The 15882-nt window shown below is 61.5% G+C and overlaps 9 protein-coding genes across 9 annotated transcripts; 4 read left to right on the forward strand and 5 right to left on the reverse strand.

Annotated features, from left to right (window-relative positions):
• Positions 1-546: 546 nt before the first annotated feature.
• LOC62_01G001039 (uncharacterized protein) lies at positions 547-1517 on the forward strand (the record flags this gene model as incomplete). The annotated part of the gene is made up of 2 exons (XM_062767508.1): positions 547-1082; positions 1145-1517. 2 exons carry the CDS (start codon positions 547-549, stop codon positions 1515-1517), a joined length of 909 nt encoding a protein of 302 aa, XP_062623492.1.
• A 1349-nt stretch (positions 1518-2866) lies between these two features.
• LOC62_01G001040 (uncharacterized protein) lies at positions 2867-3752 on the forward strand. Its single transcript, XM_062767509.1, has 5 exons — positions 2867-2920; positions 2956-3043; positions 3124-3209; positions 3362-3530; positions 3591-3752. The coding sequence occupies exons 1-5, from the start codon at positions 2893-2895 to the stop codon at positions 3646-3648; spliced, it is 429 nt and encodes a 142-aa protein (XP_062623493.1). The 5' UTR covers positions 2867-2892; the 3' UTR covers positions 3649-3752.
• A 2064-nt stretch (positions 3753-5816) lies between these two features.
• Positions 5817-7487, forward strand: mtr_32 (N amino acid transport system protein; the record flags this gene model as incomplete). Its single annotated transcript, XM_062767510.1, has 4 exons — positions 5817-6144; positions 6201-6344; positions 6417-6722; positions 6808-7487. The coding sequence occupies 4 exons, from the start codon at positions 5817-5819 to the stop codon at positions 7485-7487; spliced, it is 1458 nt and encodes a 485-aa protein (XP_062623494.1).
• Positions 7488-8073: 586 nt separating this feature from the next.
• LOC62_01G001042 (uncharacterized protein) lies at positions 8074-8331 on the reverse strand (the record flags this gene model as incomplete). The annotated part of the gene is made up of 1 exon (XM_062767511.1): positions 8074-8331. One exon carries the CDS (start codon positions 8329-8331, stop codon positions 8074-8076), a length of 258 nt encoding a protein of 85 aa, XP_062623495.1.
• A 1095-nt stretch (positions 8332-9426) lies between these two features.
• On the forward strand, positions 9427-9966 carry LOC62_01G001043 (uncharacterized protein; the record flags this gene model as incomplete). Its single annotated transcript, XM_062767512.1, has 1 exon — positions 9427-9966. One exon carries the CDS (start codon positions 9427-9429, stop codon positions 9964-9966), a length of 540 nt encoding a protein of 179 aa, XP_062623496.1.
• Positions 9967-10127: 161 nt separating this feature from the next.
• Positions 10128-10952, reverse strand: LOC62_01G001044 (uncharacterized protein). Its single transcript, XM_062767513.1, has 2 exons — positions 10699-10952; positions 10128-10664 (listed from the first exon to the last, which is right to left on the reverse strand). The coding sequence occupies exons 1-2, from the start codon at positions 10927-10929 to the stop codon at positions 10242-10244; spliced, it is 654 nt and encodes a 217-aa protein (XP_062623497.1). The 5' UTR covers positions 10930-10952; the 3' UTR covers positions 10128-10241.
• Positions 10953-11573: 621 nt separating this feature from the next.
• LOC62_01G001045 (uncharacterized protein) lies at positions 11574-12460 on the reverse strand (the record flags this gene model as incomplete). The annotated part of the gene is made up of 2 exons (XM_062767514.1): positions 11574-11960; positions 12200-12460. The coding sequence occupies 2 exons, from the start codon at positions 12458-12460 to the stop codon at positions 11574-11576; spliced, it is 648 nt and encodes a 215-aa protein (XP_062623498.1).
• A 635-nt stretch (positions 12461-13095) lies between these two features.
• On the reverse strand, positions 13096-13988 carry LOC62_01G001046 (uncharacterized protein; the record flags this gene model as incomplete). Its single annotated transcript, XM_062767515.1, has 2 exons — positions 13096-13735; positions 13849-13988. 2 exons carry the CDS (start codon positions 13986-13988, stop codon positions 13096-13098), a joined length of 780 nt encoding a protein of 259 aa, XP_062623499.1.
• A 614-nt stretch (positions 13989-14602) lies between these two features.
• On the reverse strand, positions 14603-15337 carry LOC62_01G001047 (uncharacterized protein; the record flags this gene model as incomplete). The annotated part of the gene is made up of 3 exons (XM_062767516.1): positions 14603-14751; positions 14962-15064; positions 15116-15337. 3 exons carry the CDS (start codon positions 15335-15337, stop codon positions 14603-14605), a joined length of 474 nt encoding a protein of 157 aa, XP_062623500.1.
• Between the last annotated feature and the right edge of the window lie 545 nt (positions 15338-15882).

A 15882-nucleotide genomic window follows, 5' to 3' on the forward strand; every position in this document is an offset into this window, starting at 1 on the left:
CACACTCTGCCGATCCACACGCATCTGCGCGCGGCTTGTCGTTCCAGCATGCCGGGTGACAACGCGCGCGACGTCACGGCGGCGTGCGCATCTGGCCCGGTGTCTCTGCTTCTCTCGCGAGCTCTCGCCCCGACGCCTCTGCACGCTGATCACCTCCCCCCTCACCCCCAAGCCCACACTCACCGTGCGCGTGCCCGTGCTCGAGCAGAGCGTTGTTTACTTACTTTCTTTCTCCCGGAGAATCAAAACTTTGCCATCGACATCATCGTCGTCCTTGACCACACACACACACTCCACCCCACCCACTCCACACAACTCACTCTCGCTCCTGATCCACACAGTGCGAGGGGGAGCGAGCGGGCAAGTACGCTGCCATTCCCACACACTTTCCCGAGCTCCGAGAGCCGGCGGGGCGAGCGCTGAGTGCGCGCGCGTGTCTGGGCGGGTGTGTCGGCTGCCTTATAACCCCTCCTTGTCGCTCCCAGCTCTTGACACTCAACTCCCCCCTCACGAGTTATCCCCTACCACTCCCCCAGCCCCAACACAATGACCCTCTACCAGCGGGTTTCCGCCCTCATCCTGGCCTCGGTCACCTCTCTCTGGGTCTCGGCTCCCGCCTTCGTCCTCGGATTCTTCGCTGCCCTCTGGTCAGCCGCTCCTGCCCTCGCTCGCCCGGTCCTTGCCATGCCCAACAAGGACACATCCCTTGGAACGGTCGTGCGCTCCCTCTGGTCCCTCGGCACTCAGCTCGTCCCCGGTCCGGTCCAGGAGGTGCTCGGTGCAGTCTGGGTCGCCCTCGTCTCAGCCCTCGCCCTAGGTGTCGCCTTCGTCCCGGTCACGCTCTCCGCCCCGCTCTACCGCCTCGGTTACTGGGTCCTGACAGTCGTGCTCGGCCTCGCGTTCAAATACGAGGTCGAGCTGGTCATCACGGCTCTCAATCACGTCGGCGCGCTCCTGGACGACAAGGCATGGGCACAGGTGCTGGAGGCGGCCCTCCCCCCGCTCCGGGACGGCCGCTACCACCAGGGCGACATCAACGAGGCAGCCAGCATCCCCCTCGCGCCTGCGCCAACCCCCGCGTTGTGAGTGCCGAGAGCTCCCGGACGCGTCCAGCGTACTGATGCTCGCTCCCCAGCTACCCCAGCACCCGCGAGCCGTCACCCGCCGGCCGCTGGCGCGTGCCCCTCGGTCCGCGGCGCGACGCTGCCGTCCTCCGCTGGCGCTCCGACTCGGCGCGGTTCGAGGCCTGGATCGACCCAGTCTTCCCAGGACCCACGGCCTACATGTCCATCGTCGTCCCCGCCCCTCGCACTGCCAACGTCTCCACCGCCACCGGTACCGACAGGACAGCGCGGTCCCAGGTCACTCCATACCCCGCGACCTCCTCCCACGTCCACGCCTATGGCGAGGACTCGCTACCCGGAGTCCCCATGGTCAGGACCCCCGCCTCCACTGGCCGCCCGCGTACCCCCGGACCCAGGTGGTCTGAACAAGACATACAGGGTGCGCGGCGCTAACAGCGCCTGAGAAGATGGTGGTGTGTGGCCTGGGATACAATAGACGAGGACACACGGCTAGACAAAGACATCAGGACACTGCACATACACATAGACAAGGACACTGTAAAATAGAGGGCAGTGCCAACCATGTTGTAAGACAGGTCCATACCTGCTGGGATACTTAGAGGAGATGCGAACAGTGCCGGCCGCGGGCTGTGTGGATCAGGAGGAGCTGGCCGCTGTGTGGACCGACTTGGAGTCCTTTGGAGTCATGTCAACGCGTTGAGTACGCGAAGAAGGCCGTGATTATGGTAAACAAACACAAGTTGTGTATTGTTGATCTACGCTCGCTAATGACGTCAGTTTCCCCACCCACCCCACCTCAACTGCCCATCCACGTCAACAAGAGCATGCCTGCCACGACTCGGGCAGGCCGTCGGGTTAAGCCAAGGTGCCAAGTGGACTTGCCCCTCTTCCGAGCGAGGCAGCCGACGGCCAGCAAGCAGAAGCCAGCCAGTGCCAAGGAGCACCCCACTGGCCCCGCGTCCACCGTCCGCCGTCCACAGTCCACACCTCGCACAGTCACCGATAACGAGCGACCAGCGCCGCCGGTAATGCCCCATGAACCCGACATAGCCAGATGCCATTCGCTCGATAGCCGGCGTGGGTGGGTGCAGCCCGCGCGGCGCTGCCCGCCAGCCAGCTGGGGTTAGCTAGCAGAGTCGGGGCGTGTCCGACAGCCGGCTCTTGGCGCGCAGTGGAGAGGAACCGGGCGTAACCTTCCATCCGATCTTCTGTTGTTCGTCGAAGATCGACGGCCGAGGGCGCTCAATACGCCCGATTCTGTGCAGGTTGTGTCTGTGATCGACCCGACGACGTGCATCAGAGGCCCGAGGACGACCCGATGGGGCGGGAGATAGGGTATAGCTCGCAGCGCAAGTGGACGAGATGGACGGTGGAGACGCGCCGCACGTCCATCCGTTATGTCGCCGCGCTGTGGCGCCGGTGGCCGGTCGCCGGCTGCCAGCTGCACACCCGGCCTCCGAGCCGAAACGCGTGTATGCGAGCGAGCAGCGTGGTTCGGTAAAGATGTGCAGCTAGTGCACGCAGGGGTGCCGAAACGATGCGTCGTTCCGAATGACTGTGTGGTGACTTGCGGGTGGACGGCAATAGCACTGGCCGTTAACCGACCCTTGCAGGGCACATGACGACGAGGCGACTGATTGCTGCTTGCCCCACAGCATTATCGGGAGCTGCTCTGTTCCGACAGGGGCAAACGTGTATCAAGCGTGCGATGCGAGCGGGGAGGCGCTGCGAGTATATAACCCATCCTCGGCATCCCGCCGTCTCAGCAGCTCTTGCCTCCTCTTCAAACCACCACACCAAAGCAACGATGACGCGCACGGGACACTGCCACTGCGGTACGTTTACTCGCCCACACACAGCTAACAGGCAGGAGCGGTCGCCTACGAGTGGGACGACGACACCAACAACAATGGCATCGTCTGCTACTGCACCACCTGCCAGCGCCTTGGCTCGTCCGAGTAAGTGGGGTTTGTGGGGGGCCATAGAGGCCGACGCGCGATCTGCGGCACGCACGGACACTGACCACCGCCCTCGACAGGTCGTACAACCTCCAGACGGAGCAGAAGCTCGTCCGCACCACCAAGGGCACGCCGACCTCGTACGAGGACCACAACACCGACTCGGGTGAGTAGGCCACCACTTGACGGGCTCGGGTAACCCCGCCCTGCTCGGCTATGACGCCTGCAGGGCTCGGCACAACCCACCCATCACCACCCACAATCCCCACAACTTCACATCCGAGACCTCCACCTTGCTTGTGCTCACACCACCACCAGGCAAGCCCGTCACCCGCTACTTCTGCGGCACGTGCGGCTCGACGCTCTGGTCGGACCCCGCGTCGGCGCCCGGCGTGCGCTTCCTCAAGGTCGGAGGCCTCGACGACGCCAAGAACGTCAAGCTCGTCGCCGAGATCTACGTCGACACTGCCATCCCCCTTCTCCCTCGGTGAGTCGTGGCGCCGCGGCCAACGGCAGCGAGTGCTGCACAGCGCTAACAGCCACACAGCCCCAAGGAGGCCAGCGGCCACAAGAAGTTCGAGGGCATGATGACCAAGGAGGTTTAAGTGGCGCCTTGTGCTGCCTTGGCCAGCTCTTCAGAGTGCCGGCCTAATGCTGAGAGCGAGGAGAAAAGTAGCAGAATGAAGAAGTTATGCAAATGATGACGAAGACGGCGCGGCTGGGGAGGGCTCGTGTAGAGAGGAAGACAGTGAGGCAGGGGGCGAGACAGGCAGCAAAGCGGCAGCAAGGAAGGACGACAACCGAGTCATCCACGAGATGGTACAGTCACGTCGGAGGGCTTCCGAGTATCACCACTGGCGTCCCCAGCAACCCCATTGGGCCTCAACATGATATCTCACACGTTGCTAAACCCGGGGTGGATAGGACAGCACTACGTATCTGCTGCAAGATACAGGAAAAAGGCCGTGTGATAGTCGGAAGCCCATGCATCGATGCGGAGGGCAGGACCAATCTGATGGGGTTTGTGGGTGGTCACCTGCGGGGTTCGGGTTCGGTTTTGCCAAGTGAGCGGCGTGGGTGGCAGAACGCACGCACGCCAGCAGGCAGCGCCCAACAGCAATGATTCCGAGTGCCCGAGCCCAGATTGCGACCGCGCGACCGGGGACACAGGTAACTGTCTACAGCTGTTCGTGGCATTCATTCCGCGGCGGCCCGAGCTCGCCCGAATCTGTTGCACGGCCAAGCGCGACGCGTTGTGGACGTGTGGCCACGGAAGCGAACCCGGCGCGCGCGCGGCAGGGATCATCCCGCGTCAGAGGCGCACCATGGGCGCACCAGCCCACCAGCCCACCAAGCCAACGCCTATGCGGTATGTGGAGGGAGGTTGTGACAAGCCACTGACGGCGGAGCTCGGCGCGAACCGGCGCCGATCGCCGTGCTGACGCTCTCTGCGACAGTCTGATGCTTAAACCCTGCACGGTGGGCACAAGTTGCACATCTCGCTGCAGGCAGGCTGGGTAAACGCTAGTTGACCCGCTCTACACCAGCGTAATCTGTTTCGTGCCTAAAGATGTTTGGCGGGTCACGCGAGCGAATGAGCTGAGCAGCTGCCCACAGTTTTGCCTTTGCCGTGCTGCTAACAGCCAAGGGGCCGGTAGAGTGGAGGCACGGCCAAATGCCCATCCCTGCTGTCATGCTCGTTGACTCCACCCAGTCTCGATCAGTTGGCCCGGTCGGGATTGTCGAACGGGCGAGTGGTACGACGGGCAAGCTCGCGCGGGGCAAGGCCTGGGCACAAAGCTTGTACAAAGCAACTGTGGGGGAGATGGAGAAGCAACACCGAGCAGAGCGGAACCCCACCGACGACGGGTTGGCGGGTCCAGGCTCGCGACGCTTGCGCCGTCGGTCGGTCAGTCGTTGCCTCGCTCGGGTCCTCCCTCCCTCGCTCGCTCGCAGTGACGGCCCACGAGCACCCATTGCCGGGCCGGTGAGACAGAGCGCGCCAAACAACCCACCCCACAACGGGGCCGCGGTCGCGGGGCGCGCTTGTAATCAATGTCGGACGTGGGGGGCGCGGATGGGGACGTCGGATGGTGATGAGCTGAAGCGAGGCGCGCGCGCTGAACGAGCCGACGCTTGTCCGACAGCGCGGACGTGCGCCTCGGGGCCTCGGAGGGTCGCCGTGGGGATTGTCGCCGCTGTTACGGCGCGATGCAGCCCGAAAGGCGCACGCCGCCGCCAGCCCAGCGGCCGGAGCGCGGGCCGTCCGGGCGGAGCCAACGCGGTCTTCAGAAACACAGCCCAGGGAGAGTGGGGGGGTGTGGTGCGTTGTGAACCTGAGCTTGGAGGGCTCGCAACTCTCTGGTGGTGGGCGGATGCCGCCGGCGACCAGGGGCTGCTGACTCGTAACCCCCTGGACTAAGGCACATGGTTATCTGCCCTCCTGGTCGTCTGCGTCGCTCTCTTGGGTGTTGCGCGGCGCAGAAGCGCTTGTAGCAGCAACCGTGCCGTTGCGGAGTCGAACCCGTGCAAAAAGCTCGGTTAGAGTGGATCCTGCCAAGGATTTGCCATTCAGAATTAGTTGGTCTCATTGGCAGATTTGCGGCGGTCCTACTCGGTCGTGCCTCGTCAAACCTGCACGCACACCAGTGAGTGGGCAGCAAAGAGACCGACGTCAGGCCAGTCTCACCAGCGCGCGCGCAGGTCGCAGGTTTATAATGCACGGGAGGGGTGGGTGTAAAGAGCGGACCCCGCCCGCACACTGCTGCACACCATGACAATCACGGCCGACCAGGAGAAGGCAGCCCAGTCTCACTACAACGCGTCGATTGACGGCACGACGACGGCCAAGGGCGAGAAGGACTACCTCGACGGCAATGTCGACGTCGTGGCAGCCGGCGACGGCCAGATTGTCGACGCCGTGTTTGGTGAGATCAACGGTGATGGACCCGACTACCGTGGCCTGTCTGGCATTGGCGCCTTCATCGTCATGACCAAGGCCAACATTGGCCTCGGTGTGCTCTCCATCCCCTTCATCTTCCAGATCTTCGGCATTGTCCCCGGTATCATCCTCCTCATTGTCGTCCAGGTGCTCGTCATGTGTGAGTGACCCCCCGCCCGCCCCCCGCGGAAGATCGCCCCCGACTGACAGAAATAGACTCGGCACAGGAGATTCTGCCCTTCAAGCTCAGGCATCCAGAGGTCTACGATATCTCGGACGCCGGCTACGTCTTTGGCGGCCGCATCGCCCGCGAGTACCTCTACGTCTGGTTCATCATCGACATGACCACCACCGGTTCGGGTAAGTGGCCAGCCAGCCAACCGCGTCGCATCGGCGTGGCACCGACCGACCGTGGCTGACCTGTTCGTTTAGGTGCCATTGTCTCCCTCTCGGCCTGTCTCAACGCCATCTCGTCCCACGGTGCATGCACGGCCGTCTTCATCGCCGTCGCTGCCGTCGCCGGCATGGCGCTCGCCTCGATCCAGACCCTCTCCAAGGTCTCGTGGATCGGTTGGGTCGGCCTCATCTCGCTTGTCGCGTCTGTCCTCACCGTCACCATCGCCACCGGTGTTCAGGACCGCCCCGCCGCTGCCCCCCAGGCCCCCCTTCCTTGGGACAAGGACTTCCAGGTGGTCGCCCACCCTACCTTCCAGAAGGCCATGTCCTGCATCAACCAGAGTGAGTGTGCTCAGTGTGGCGAGCGCCGCGAAACGAATGCCGGCGTCGCTGCCAATACTGCCTCGTTCAATGCTGACCCGCCCAGTCCTCTTTGCGTACTCGGCCACGCCGTCGTACTTCAACATTGTGTCTGAGATGGCCGACCCCAGGACGTACCGCCGCTCCCTCTACATCTCGATGACCGGTCTCACCGTCATCTACATCATCATCGGCTCGCTCATGTACTGGTTCTGCGGCCAGTACGTCGCGACCCCTGCGCTCGCGTCGGCCGGTGCCCTCATGACCAAGGTCTCGTACGGCATTGCCATCCCTGCGCTCCTCGCCACCCTCGTCATCTACGTCCACCTTGCGTCCAAGACGCTCATGGTCCGTCTCCTCTCCGGCTCGCGCCACCTCACCAACAACTCGGGCATCCACTGGGCCAGCTGGATCGGCTGCCTTGCCTTCATCACCATCTTTGCCTACATTGTTGCCTCGGCCGTCCCCAACTTTGGCAACATCATCTCGCTCATGGGCGCCCTCCTTTCGCCCAACAACTGCTTCATCCCCTACGCCTTCATGTGGTGGCACGACAACTGGCGCTACGCCAGCCGTGAGGAGCGCGCTCAGCCTTGGCGCATCTTCAAACTCTGCACCCACATTGGTCTCCTCGGTATTGCCTTCCTCATCACCGGCGCAGGCACCTGGGCTGCCGTTGTGGACGTCATCAACTCGAGCTCGAACGCTGGCCCCTGGTCGTGCGCCGACAACCAGCGTGACGGTTAGGTCCTGGGTCTGGATTGTTGTAGTAGTTTTGTTCCCGATGTACAACCTTTCATGGAGCTGAACGGCTTGTCTCACTGACGCGGTATCGTCGGCGGCTCGATTCAGGCGCCATCGTGTGCTCCGGCATATCTTGTTTTCGGGCACGGGCGAGTTACACACCAATGACTCGGGTCATTCGGTGCCCCGACCAGATTGTTTACGCGCCGCTGGAAGTGTTCCCACGATACAAATCAGCAGGTCCGCGTTGTCGGGGCCCGTGTATTCGGCCCCACGGGCATGGTCAGACAGTGGCGCGCTGCACACACACTGCTGTGACAGCGATGAGTAGGCACGAGAGAAGCGTCGGTTATCTCAGCGAAGCGGGACATGGCGTGCTGGCGCATAAGACCGGGGGGGGATGGGCATCTGACAAGTGGCGCCAAGGAAGCAGGACCCTCGGGAAGCTTCGGCATGCAAGAACGCCATTGCATACGGGGGTGCGGCTGCTGGCGTGGTACAACAGTTACGCAGCGTGCTCCATGGGCGGAGGTCGAGGTGAGGCCGGTCACATCGGCGCGCGGAGTCGCCGTTCGGGGATCGCTGTCTGTCATCGGTTGTAGACCTTCTTCGTTTTGGGCTCCGCCGCAGCGGCATCTCTGATCCTCTCGACCCGCCTGTTGCAGAGCCACACGAGTGTCCCGATGATGAGGAGAATGACGATCAAAGCGATAACGTACCCGACGATTTCGCCGGTCGAGGTGTGGTGATCGCGCTTGAGGAGGGTGTGGGCTGTCGAGTCGACCGGCGCGCCGAGCGCGGCCTCGAGCAGGACGAGCGTGGCGATGAACGTGGCGAGAGCTGTCATTTTGGTGCGGTCGTGTGTGAGTGATGGCGTTATGTAGCCTCTCGAAGGCGTCGGCCCGTGAAAAAGCTTGTGGGGGTAGTTAAAAGTCGATGCTGGCCCAAGGTCGTGTCTCTCTGACGGAGACGGACGGTCGTGAGGGTGGCTTTGATGGTCTTCACGTCGGTCGACGCGATGCCGTCAACCTCACCCGAAGGTGCGTTGCACCGTCGCGGTGGCCGTGGTCGTGCTCTCCACCACGTGAAGGCCTCAAACCTTAACATCTGGTGATCCCTATATACAAAACGCACACAGACAGACAGGCCAGCAGTATGCACTTTGGAAGTTCTGGTTGCCAGGTCCCAGCCAGGAAAAAGTATAGGTCACGGCATGTGCCTTGGGCGAGATCACGGATGCGGTCGGGTGGACAAAACGACCACCCTGGCCCGCACTCTCCTCTCCATCCGTGTCCAGGCCTCCCCTAGTTGGGTGACCAACTCTTGCTGACTGCCGGGACTGTCGTAAAGTGCTAGTTTGTGCGATGAGTACTCCGAATTCTTCGTCCGACGGCACAGGCAGAGTGAAACTGACTGGCTGAAGACGAGATGCAGCGGTTCCTCCTCCACCAAGGAAGAGCGGGTTGCTGGCGGCGTCAACGCCAGCGGCGGCTGAAGACACAGTCCTCCGTCGTTGCATGCGGAGTCGAGTCTGCATGACACATGCAAACAGGTCTGCATGCTAGTTTGTCTGCTCACTGCCCTGCGAACTCAGAAGCGGTGCTACATGCGGTGAGCGGGGTCACTCACCGAGACTGGTGTGGCTTGGACACGTGCTCGAGGTGAAGCGCGAGTTGAGTGGACAACGCATCCTACCGCGCCGCCGGTCCACCAACAGCCGACCAGCCAAGATCCGACGCGAGTGACGTCCTCAACCGGGAGAGATAAGCATCAGTGGAGTCCGCGCACGTCGGGCCAAGCCTGGCGGTGAGGAGGCGGTGCCACGGGCTTGATGACCGTCATGGCACTGGTTTGTAACCAGTCGGCGGTTCATAATGCCTTTTGAAGTGCATGCCACTAGACTATGCGGCTCACAGTACCCTTCCATCCCAAGCCACCAATCATGAGCGACAGCCTGCCCACGACAGTCTTCGTAACCGTCACCACAACGGCGGTGGCGACGGTCACCACCACCGTGTTCGCGACCAACACGACGGGCCCCGCCGAGCCGGCTGGGGTGGTCGACAAGGTTCTCGGCACGATGGCGAATATCCTGAACACGGTCTTCCTCTTCACCTTCTACCTTGTCTGGTTCGGCCTCCTGGGGTTCTTTATCATCATGGCACTCGCTCAGTGCTGGGAATGCCTCGGTGACGGGTGTCTTTCGGCTCTCTGCGCCCCCGTCGCCGTACCCTTCAAGTGGATGTGGGCGCAGCTGTCGGCCGTTGCCGGGTCCGTCGGGGATCTCGCACCCTGGTGCTGGGAGCAGACGCGCACCGCCGCACTCGGGACGATGGGTGTCTTCGCTGGGTGGATACCCCGCGCGCCTCGGGCCGAGGAGGACGAAGAGAGGGCCGTGCTCTTCGAGGACAAGGACGAGGAGGAGGGGCAGGGGAAGGAGTCTCACGAGGAGCCTGAAGGCGCCGGAGCTTCATCCTCATAGAGACCCAAGATGCAACTGTTGTACCCATTGCATCTTGTCTCTGCCCATTGTCGTCACCATGCTCAAAGACGTTCACAACCCGCAAATCTACAGCCGATGTGCTCATGTGGAAGACAAGACCAAAGTGTGAGAGCTAGGAGGGCATCGCAACATAAGGACAGGATACAACAATGATGGTTCATCGGGAGCACTACGGTCAGGAGGCATCTATGGTTCAAACGAGAAGCTTGATCTATGCGAAACTGGGTCTAAGATGTGTCTAGCAGTCAGATGTTCTACTTCTCCTCGGCATAAGCACCAACTTTGGCCTCATCGGTGTGGTAGCTCGGCGCGACGGCGGACTCGGTCGACTCGTAGCTCATGAGGCTTGCCTTGTCCCACTCGATGGAGGCCGCGGCCGTCTTCTTGACATCGTCGTCGAGGTCGAGAGCCATTGGTATCTCTGAGTCACATGTGGGCTTCTTGGCGAAGCTCGTCTTGACGCGGGTCACGGCCGACCCGCACGTGTTCTTGGTCGATGTCCATGCGTTGATCGAACGGGTGGTCACGGTGCCCCAGGCCATGGCGGAGACCTTGGTGACCACACCCCAGAGTGCCTTGGGTACTTCCCAGGCATCCCGCGCGACGTTACCCACCCCCTTCATCCGGCGCGAGAACGCGTCTTTGAAGTCTCCCCCAAAGTCGCAGCAGATGTGGTACTGTGGGTCAGGGTCGTTCGCATTATCGACTCACTGCCAAGGCACAGAAGATAACGAGCATGCCACAGCCCACGAGGCCGAAAATCACGTATACGACGACTGTGCCCGCCTTCTGCCCGGGGGTCATGTCCTTCCATGCGACGGTGGTGGTGGTGTCGTCGTCGCGCGGGACCAAGTCGTGGCGGGCGAGTCCCTCGCGGACAGGTGCGGCGTGCGCGAGCATCCCGGCAAGCAGGACACAGGCTGCGGTCCTCGTCGTGAGCATTGTCGTGGTGGGTTGGTGCTGTGAGACGCGGGTGTGGTGCATCGGTCGGCATCGCCAGCCGTCATAAATACCATGTCCAGCTCGACTCCAAGAACGTGCGCCACTGCCTCGACGCCACAGCATGCCTCAGATTAGATCACGGCGCAGGATCATACCGTGTATGCCGACGAGCAGGATCATGCGAGCAGCCGACGTCATGGCAAAGCCGATGACCACGGCGACTGGTGCCGACGGTGCCGAATGTCAAATGCCCGCGGACACCGCCGCCAAGGGTTCCTGGCCGACCACATCGGGCACCGCCTCGCGATCTTATCGGGGTCGGAACTTGCATCCAACCGACAACCTGGCTCTCCACCGCAGGCAAGTATGACGGGGATCCGGTATTTGGTCGTACGCGACGGCGGGGATGCGTACGTCGTGCAACTCGAGTTCACCCAGTCCACATGCAGCCGGGCATACCTCGAGAACAAGTGCTCGTCTCGTCGAATTCGCGTGATCACGACTTTTCATGGATCGCTCAGTCTTTGTGAGACAGCAAGCATGATACAGCATACAGAGTACATCGTCAAAGGCTACCTTACAGTACATACGTCACACGAGGTCTCTATCTCACAACAGGAACGGACATCTATATAGCGCCGGTTCTAATGATGCTCCTTGCAGTCGCACTTCTCGCACGAAGCGTACGTGCCAATGTCGCCCTCGTGGGTGTGGTAGCTTGGTGCGATGGTTGACTCGTCGCTCATGAGGCTGGCTTTGTCGCACTCGCTGAAGGGTGTGGGGTACTTCTCCGAAGCGACTTTGATGAGGCTGCCCTTCTCGATGTCACCGTGCTCGGGATCTCCCTTGACCTCGTCGAGAACAAGCGGGTTGGAGTCACGGATTGGCCTGGGCTTCTTGGCGAAGAGTGCCTTTGAGCGGGCTGCTATCGCTCCCCACGCTCCAGTGGCCCACTCGCCCGTGTTGGCGGAACAGGCCTTCACCATGCCCCAGGTGGCGGTGGGGAGTGCTCCGATGCCGCTGGCGGCGTTCTTGAGCAATGCCATAGTCCCGGGCAAGAAGGCGGCTGTACGGAGGCTCTCTGTGGTGTCCGATGGTGCGGGGGGGCTGACGACTGGCCGCCACTCCGCCCGACGACGGCCGTTCCACCACCCCGTTACGTTACAACGACGGTCACGCGGGGTTGGTCGGTAGGTGTAGGTGGTGCTGTAGCTGTGGAAGTTGTTGTGGTGACTCCCCATCTGGCACTGAACGGCTCTGTCAGCCTCACATGCTCTACTGTGATTTCAGACGGCAGACTCGCCCATCCAACCAGGATGAAAGTCAAGACAGCCATAAAGAAGATGCCGAAGATGGTATAGGCTGCGATGGTCCCCTTTTTCTGCCCAGGGGTCATGTCCTCCCAAGGGATCCCTTCGCCATCATTGTAGTCGCGCTTGAATGGTGGCTCGTAGGAGAATGTCTCGGGTACCGGGGCAGCGTGGGCTACCAGGCCTGCGAGAAGCATGTAGGCTGCTGTCCTTGTGGTCATGGTGGTGGTGGTATCTGCGTGTCTGTGGTTACCTTGCACAGTTGGCAGTCCCCAGCCAGCTTAAGTAGCCAGCTCCGGCCAACTCCACGAACGAACGTGCGCCACAGCCTCAATCGCACAGATTAGATCACAGCCGCGGAGTGCCAAGCAAGTCACACGAGCAAGCTACGTCATGGAGAATGGCGGAGTTCAAATGGTTGACGTGTGACGGAGGTGCCGATGTCCAACTCGACTCGGTGAAACCTCACCGCCACGGTTCCTGGCCGCTGGCCGCATCGACACCGCCCACAGAGATACCGCCTCCTCACAAGGCCGGAGCTTGTCCACCAACTGCAATGTGACACCTTCTGCATGGTGTCACCCGGCTTCTTTACTCCGCCGGTGTGAAGGTTGCCATGCTCGTGGTTGGCTGCTGAACCGGCATCGGGGCGAATAGCCGACTCATGCGAATGCGGCGGGGTGGCATCTCAGCGACCCAGCTGTGGTGGAGGAGTCGGGTACGGAGGTTGCACCTCACCCTCACCAAGGAACTCAGCTGATACAACAACGATCATACATCGTAACATGATAGGTAGCGACCGTTCGGTAGTCTTGTACATTCGTACAACGAGGAGCAATCGGCTTAATACAAACATCTACTCGGACGACACCTTCTCCTGACTGCCATAAGTGCCAATGTCGCCTGCGTCGGCGTCGCAACTCAGTGCGACGACCGGTTGGTCTTTCATGAGGTTGGACTGGTCGATCTTGAGGTGGATGACGGGGCCCTTCTCTGTACTGCCCCTGGAGTCGTTGCGATCAGCCACCTCGGAGTCGGGGCTTGGCTTCGGCTTCTTCGTGAAGAGACCTTTGGTTCGGGTTGAGGCGGCCTCGTACGTGGTTGTGGTCGATTTCCCCACGCTGGCCGAGACAGCGGCCACGGTTTTCCAGGCCGCCTTCGGGAAACCGAACACCCTACGTGTGGCATGGCATAGCATCGCTCGAGTTCCGGGCATGAACAGCGACGTCGTGGGAATGGTTGGAGCTGGAGTCTCGGTGGCTGCCACCGTCGTCGCACTGGCCGCCGCGGTTGGCCGCCAGAGGATAACCTTGCCCGGTAAACCGCGAACCCAATAGTAGGCCTTGCACCACCAGGCGTCGCAGGGGCGACCAGAACGGCATCCGCCGAAGAGGGTGTGTTGGGGGTAGGTGTCCACCCAGAGCAGCAGAGGCTGGTCATCCTTTCCATTCGCTATCGCCCACTTTGAATGTGAGCGGTCACATTTCCTCTCCAGTCTGGTGAACTCACAGTCTTGTAGACAAAGAACACCAAGAAGCAGAAACCGAAAACACCAAAAATGCCACCCCCCACGTATCCGGCGATTACGCCGCGTTTCTGTCCTGGTCACATGTCTTTCCACGGCACCTCGGGCTGGTTGTCGTCGTGGTTGAACACGAAGGGATCGATGGCCATTCCCTGGGGAACAGGGGCAGCGTGGGCGAGGATGCTGGTGACCAGCAAGTAGGTAGGGGTCCACATAGCGGACATGGTGTTGGACTCTGTGGGTGATGTTGCAAAACTCGGCGAACGTCGTGAACGAACTAAGTACCAATCGCCAGCCGCCTCCACAGACATGACCCACAGCATCGTTGCAACACACGCAGACTAGATCACAACCGGGATATCGAGCAAATCACACGATTCCTACGTCATACCGACAAGCTGACCAGAGTTGACGAGGTTGCGACGTGCCGCCGGTGTGGAGTCAAACTTTGACACGGTGATCACCGCCACTCGTCGTTGCTGGCCGCCGACGACGTCGGGCACCGCCTTGCGATCTTATCGGAGCGCCGGAGCTTGCATCCAACCGCATCTGAATTCTAGCAGCATGCATGATGGAACCGGGTATGTGGTATGCCGCGGTCGGTGCACGTGTCCTGTCTCAAGGGCTGTCAACCTGTCCGCGCTATCGGATGATGGGTCTGACAGGCGGCGCACGATACCACAGCAACGGTGCGTTGTGCACGAAGGCATCTGCCCTTGAGGGCTCAACGTGGAGAGAACCATCACCCAGCGCAAGTCATTCGGTTGGGAGATAGGCCTCATCCTGCATGCGACTGCAACAGCAAGGCCAAAATGATACATACAACATGCAACGACATCTAGACACGGGACACAACGTCTTCGAGGCTCAGGTTCCCCGAGGGGAACGCCATCTGGATGTACGGCGCGAACGGGTCGACGAAGGTGTACCGCGGGATCTCTTCGCTCCTGTAACTCGGCGCCGCGCTATCATAGCTCATGATGCTAGCTGTGTCGTCCAACTGTCTTGTCACGAGCTGTTGGAGCGAGGGGCGAGGGGCAGAGGTGGTCTTTGATCGCTTCATGGTTGTTCGGACACCATCCACGGCACCTCGGACCGTCTCCGCCCAATGGCTCCATGCGGCTGCGATCCCAGAGCGTGCGTTGGAAGAGACTGCAACGACTGGCTGCCATGCAGAAGCGAGCGACTCCCGCACACCGGGAAGGAACGGGGCGGCTTCGGTGGGGGGAGATTCGGTGGGGGGAAGAGGTTTGTCGCCAACCAGCTCTCGCTGTCGCAGGCGTGCCCAGTTTCTGATGTACTGAGCAATCGGTGTCAGCATGTACCCAGTGGGACGTGCAGGATGACTCACGCAGAAGTAGAGACCAGCTGGGACGGCCAGCACGAACCCCACAACGACAACCAGGACAATAACACCTGTTCGGCTCATGGCACCGTGCTTCGCGGGGGTGATGCCGAACACCGGCGTGACAGATGCAGAGGCCTCTGCGATGGGGGTGGCGTGCACCATGCGAACGAAGAGGGGCGTGCTGATGGCGGCGGCGGTGGCGGTGGCTGGTGCTCCGGTCTTCATGTGTGACAATGGCGTGCGTGGGTGAAAGTTGTGACGGCCTCCGTGGTACTTTAACCGTTCCGGATCTCCTGCAGTATGCATCAAAGGACGTCACTCGGACAGTGGCTGCAGCGCCATGGCAAGTCGGCTGGAGGGCTTTGGTCCACAACATACGTCTGCCAAGATCCGCTCGGAGCACACCGCCGCCGCCCACCGACGGTAGCGAACACGGGCCACAAACGTGCTTCGGTCCAAGCCGATGTCCTTCAACCCCGCCGGCTTGGGTGAAATCGTCCACTCGAATCAAAGGAGCTTGCGGGCACATGCGTTCAGTCGACGCAGGTTGCACTGCCATGGCCGTCACCGCCACACGGCCGTGCCTGGATCTCCACCGCGCGCGGGCGGGCACTTGCGCTATGACCTCATTGCCATCCGACCACATCGGCACTCGGCACCATGCATCTTATCTCCTTCAGACCAAGCTGCGTGACGCACATACCCGACTCGGAAGTGACGGAGATGCGTAGGCGTGTGACTAACTGGGTACAGGGGAGAGGTGGCGGCTT

The sequence above is a fragment of the Vanrija pseudolonga genome, chromosome 1 (assembly GCF_020906515.1).
Source record: "Vanrija pseudolonga chromosome 1, complete sequence".
NCBI lineage: Eukaryota > Fungi > Basidiomycota > Tremellomycetes > Trichosporonales > Trichosporonaceae > Vanrija > Vanrija pseudolonga.

Excerpts from the sequence above, each read along its gene's own strand:
- LOC62_01G001040 (XM_062767509.1), top strand. The coding sequence starts at position 2,893 with ATGACGCGCACGGGACACTGCCACTGCG. Across the intron at positions 2,921-2,955 it reads CACGGGACACTGCCACTGCG|GAGCGGTCGCCTACGAGTGG; the intron begins GTACGTTTACTC and ends GCTAACAGGCAG. Across the intron at positions 3,210-3,361 it reads GGACCACAACACCGACTCGG|GCAAGCCCGTCACCCGCTAC; the intron begins GTGAGTAGGCCA and ends CACCACCACCAG.
- LOC62_01G001044 (XM_062767513.1), bottom strand. The coding sequence starts at position 10,929 with ATGCTCACGACGAGGACCGCAGCCTGTGTCCTGCTTGCCGGGATGCTC. Across the intron at positions 10,665-10,698 it reads TTATCTTCTGTGCCTTGGCA|TACCACATCTGCTGCGACTT; the intron begins GTGAGTCGATAA and ends CCTGACCCACAG.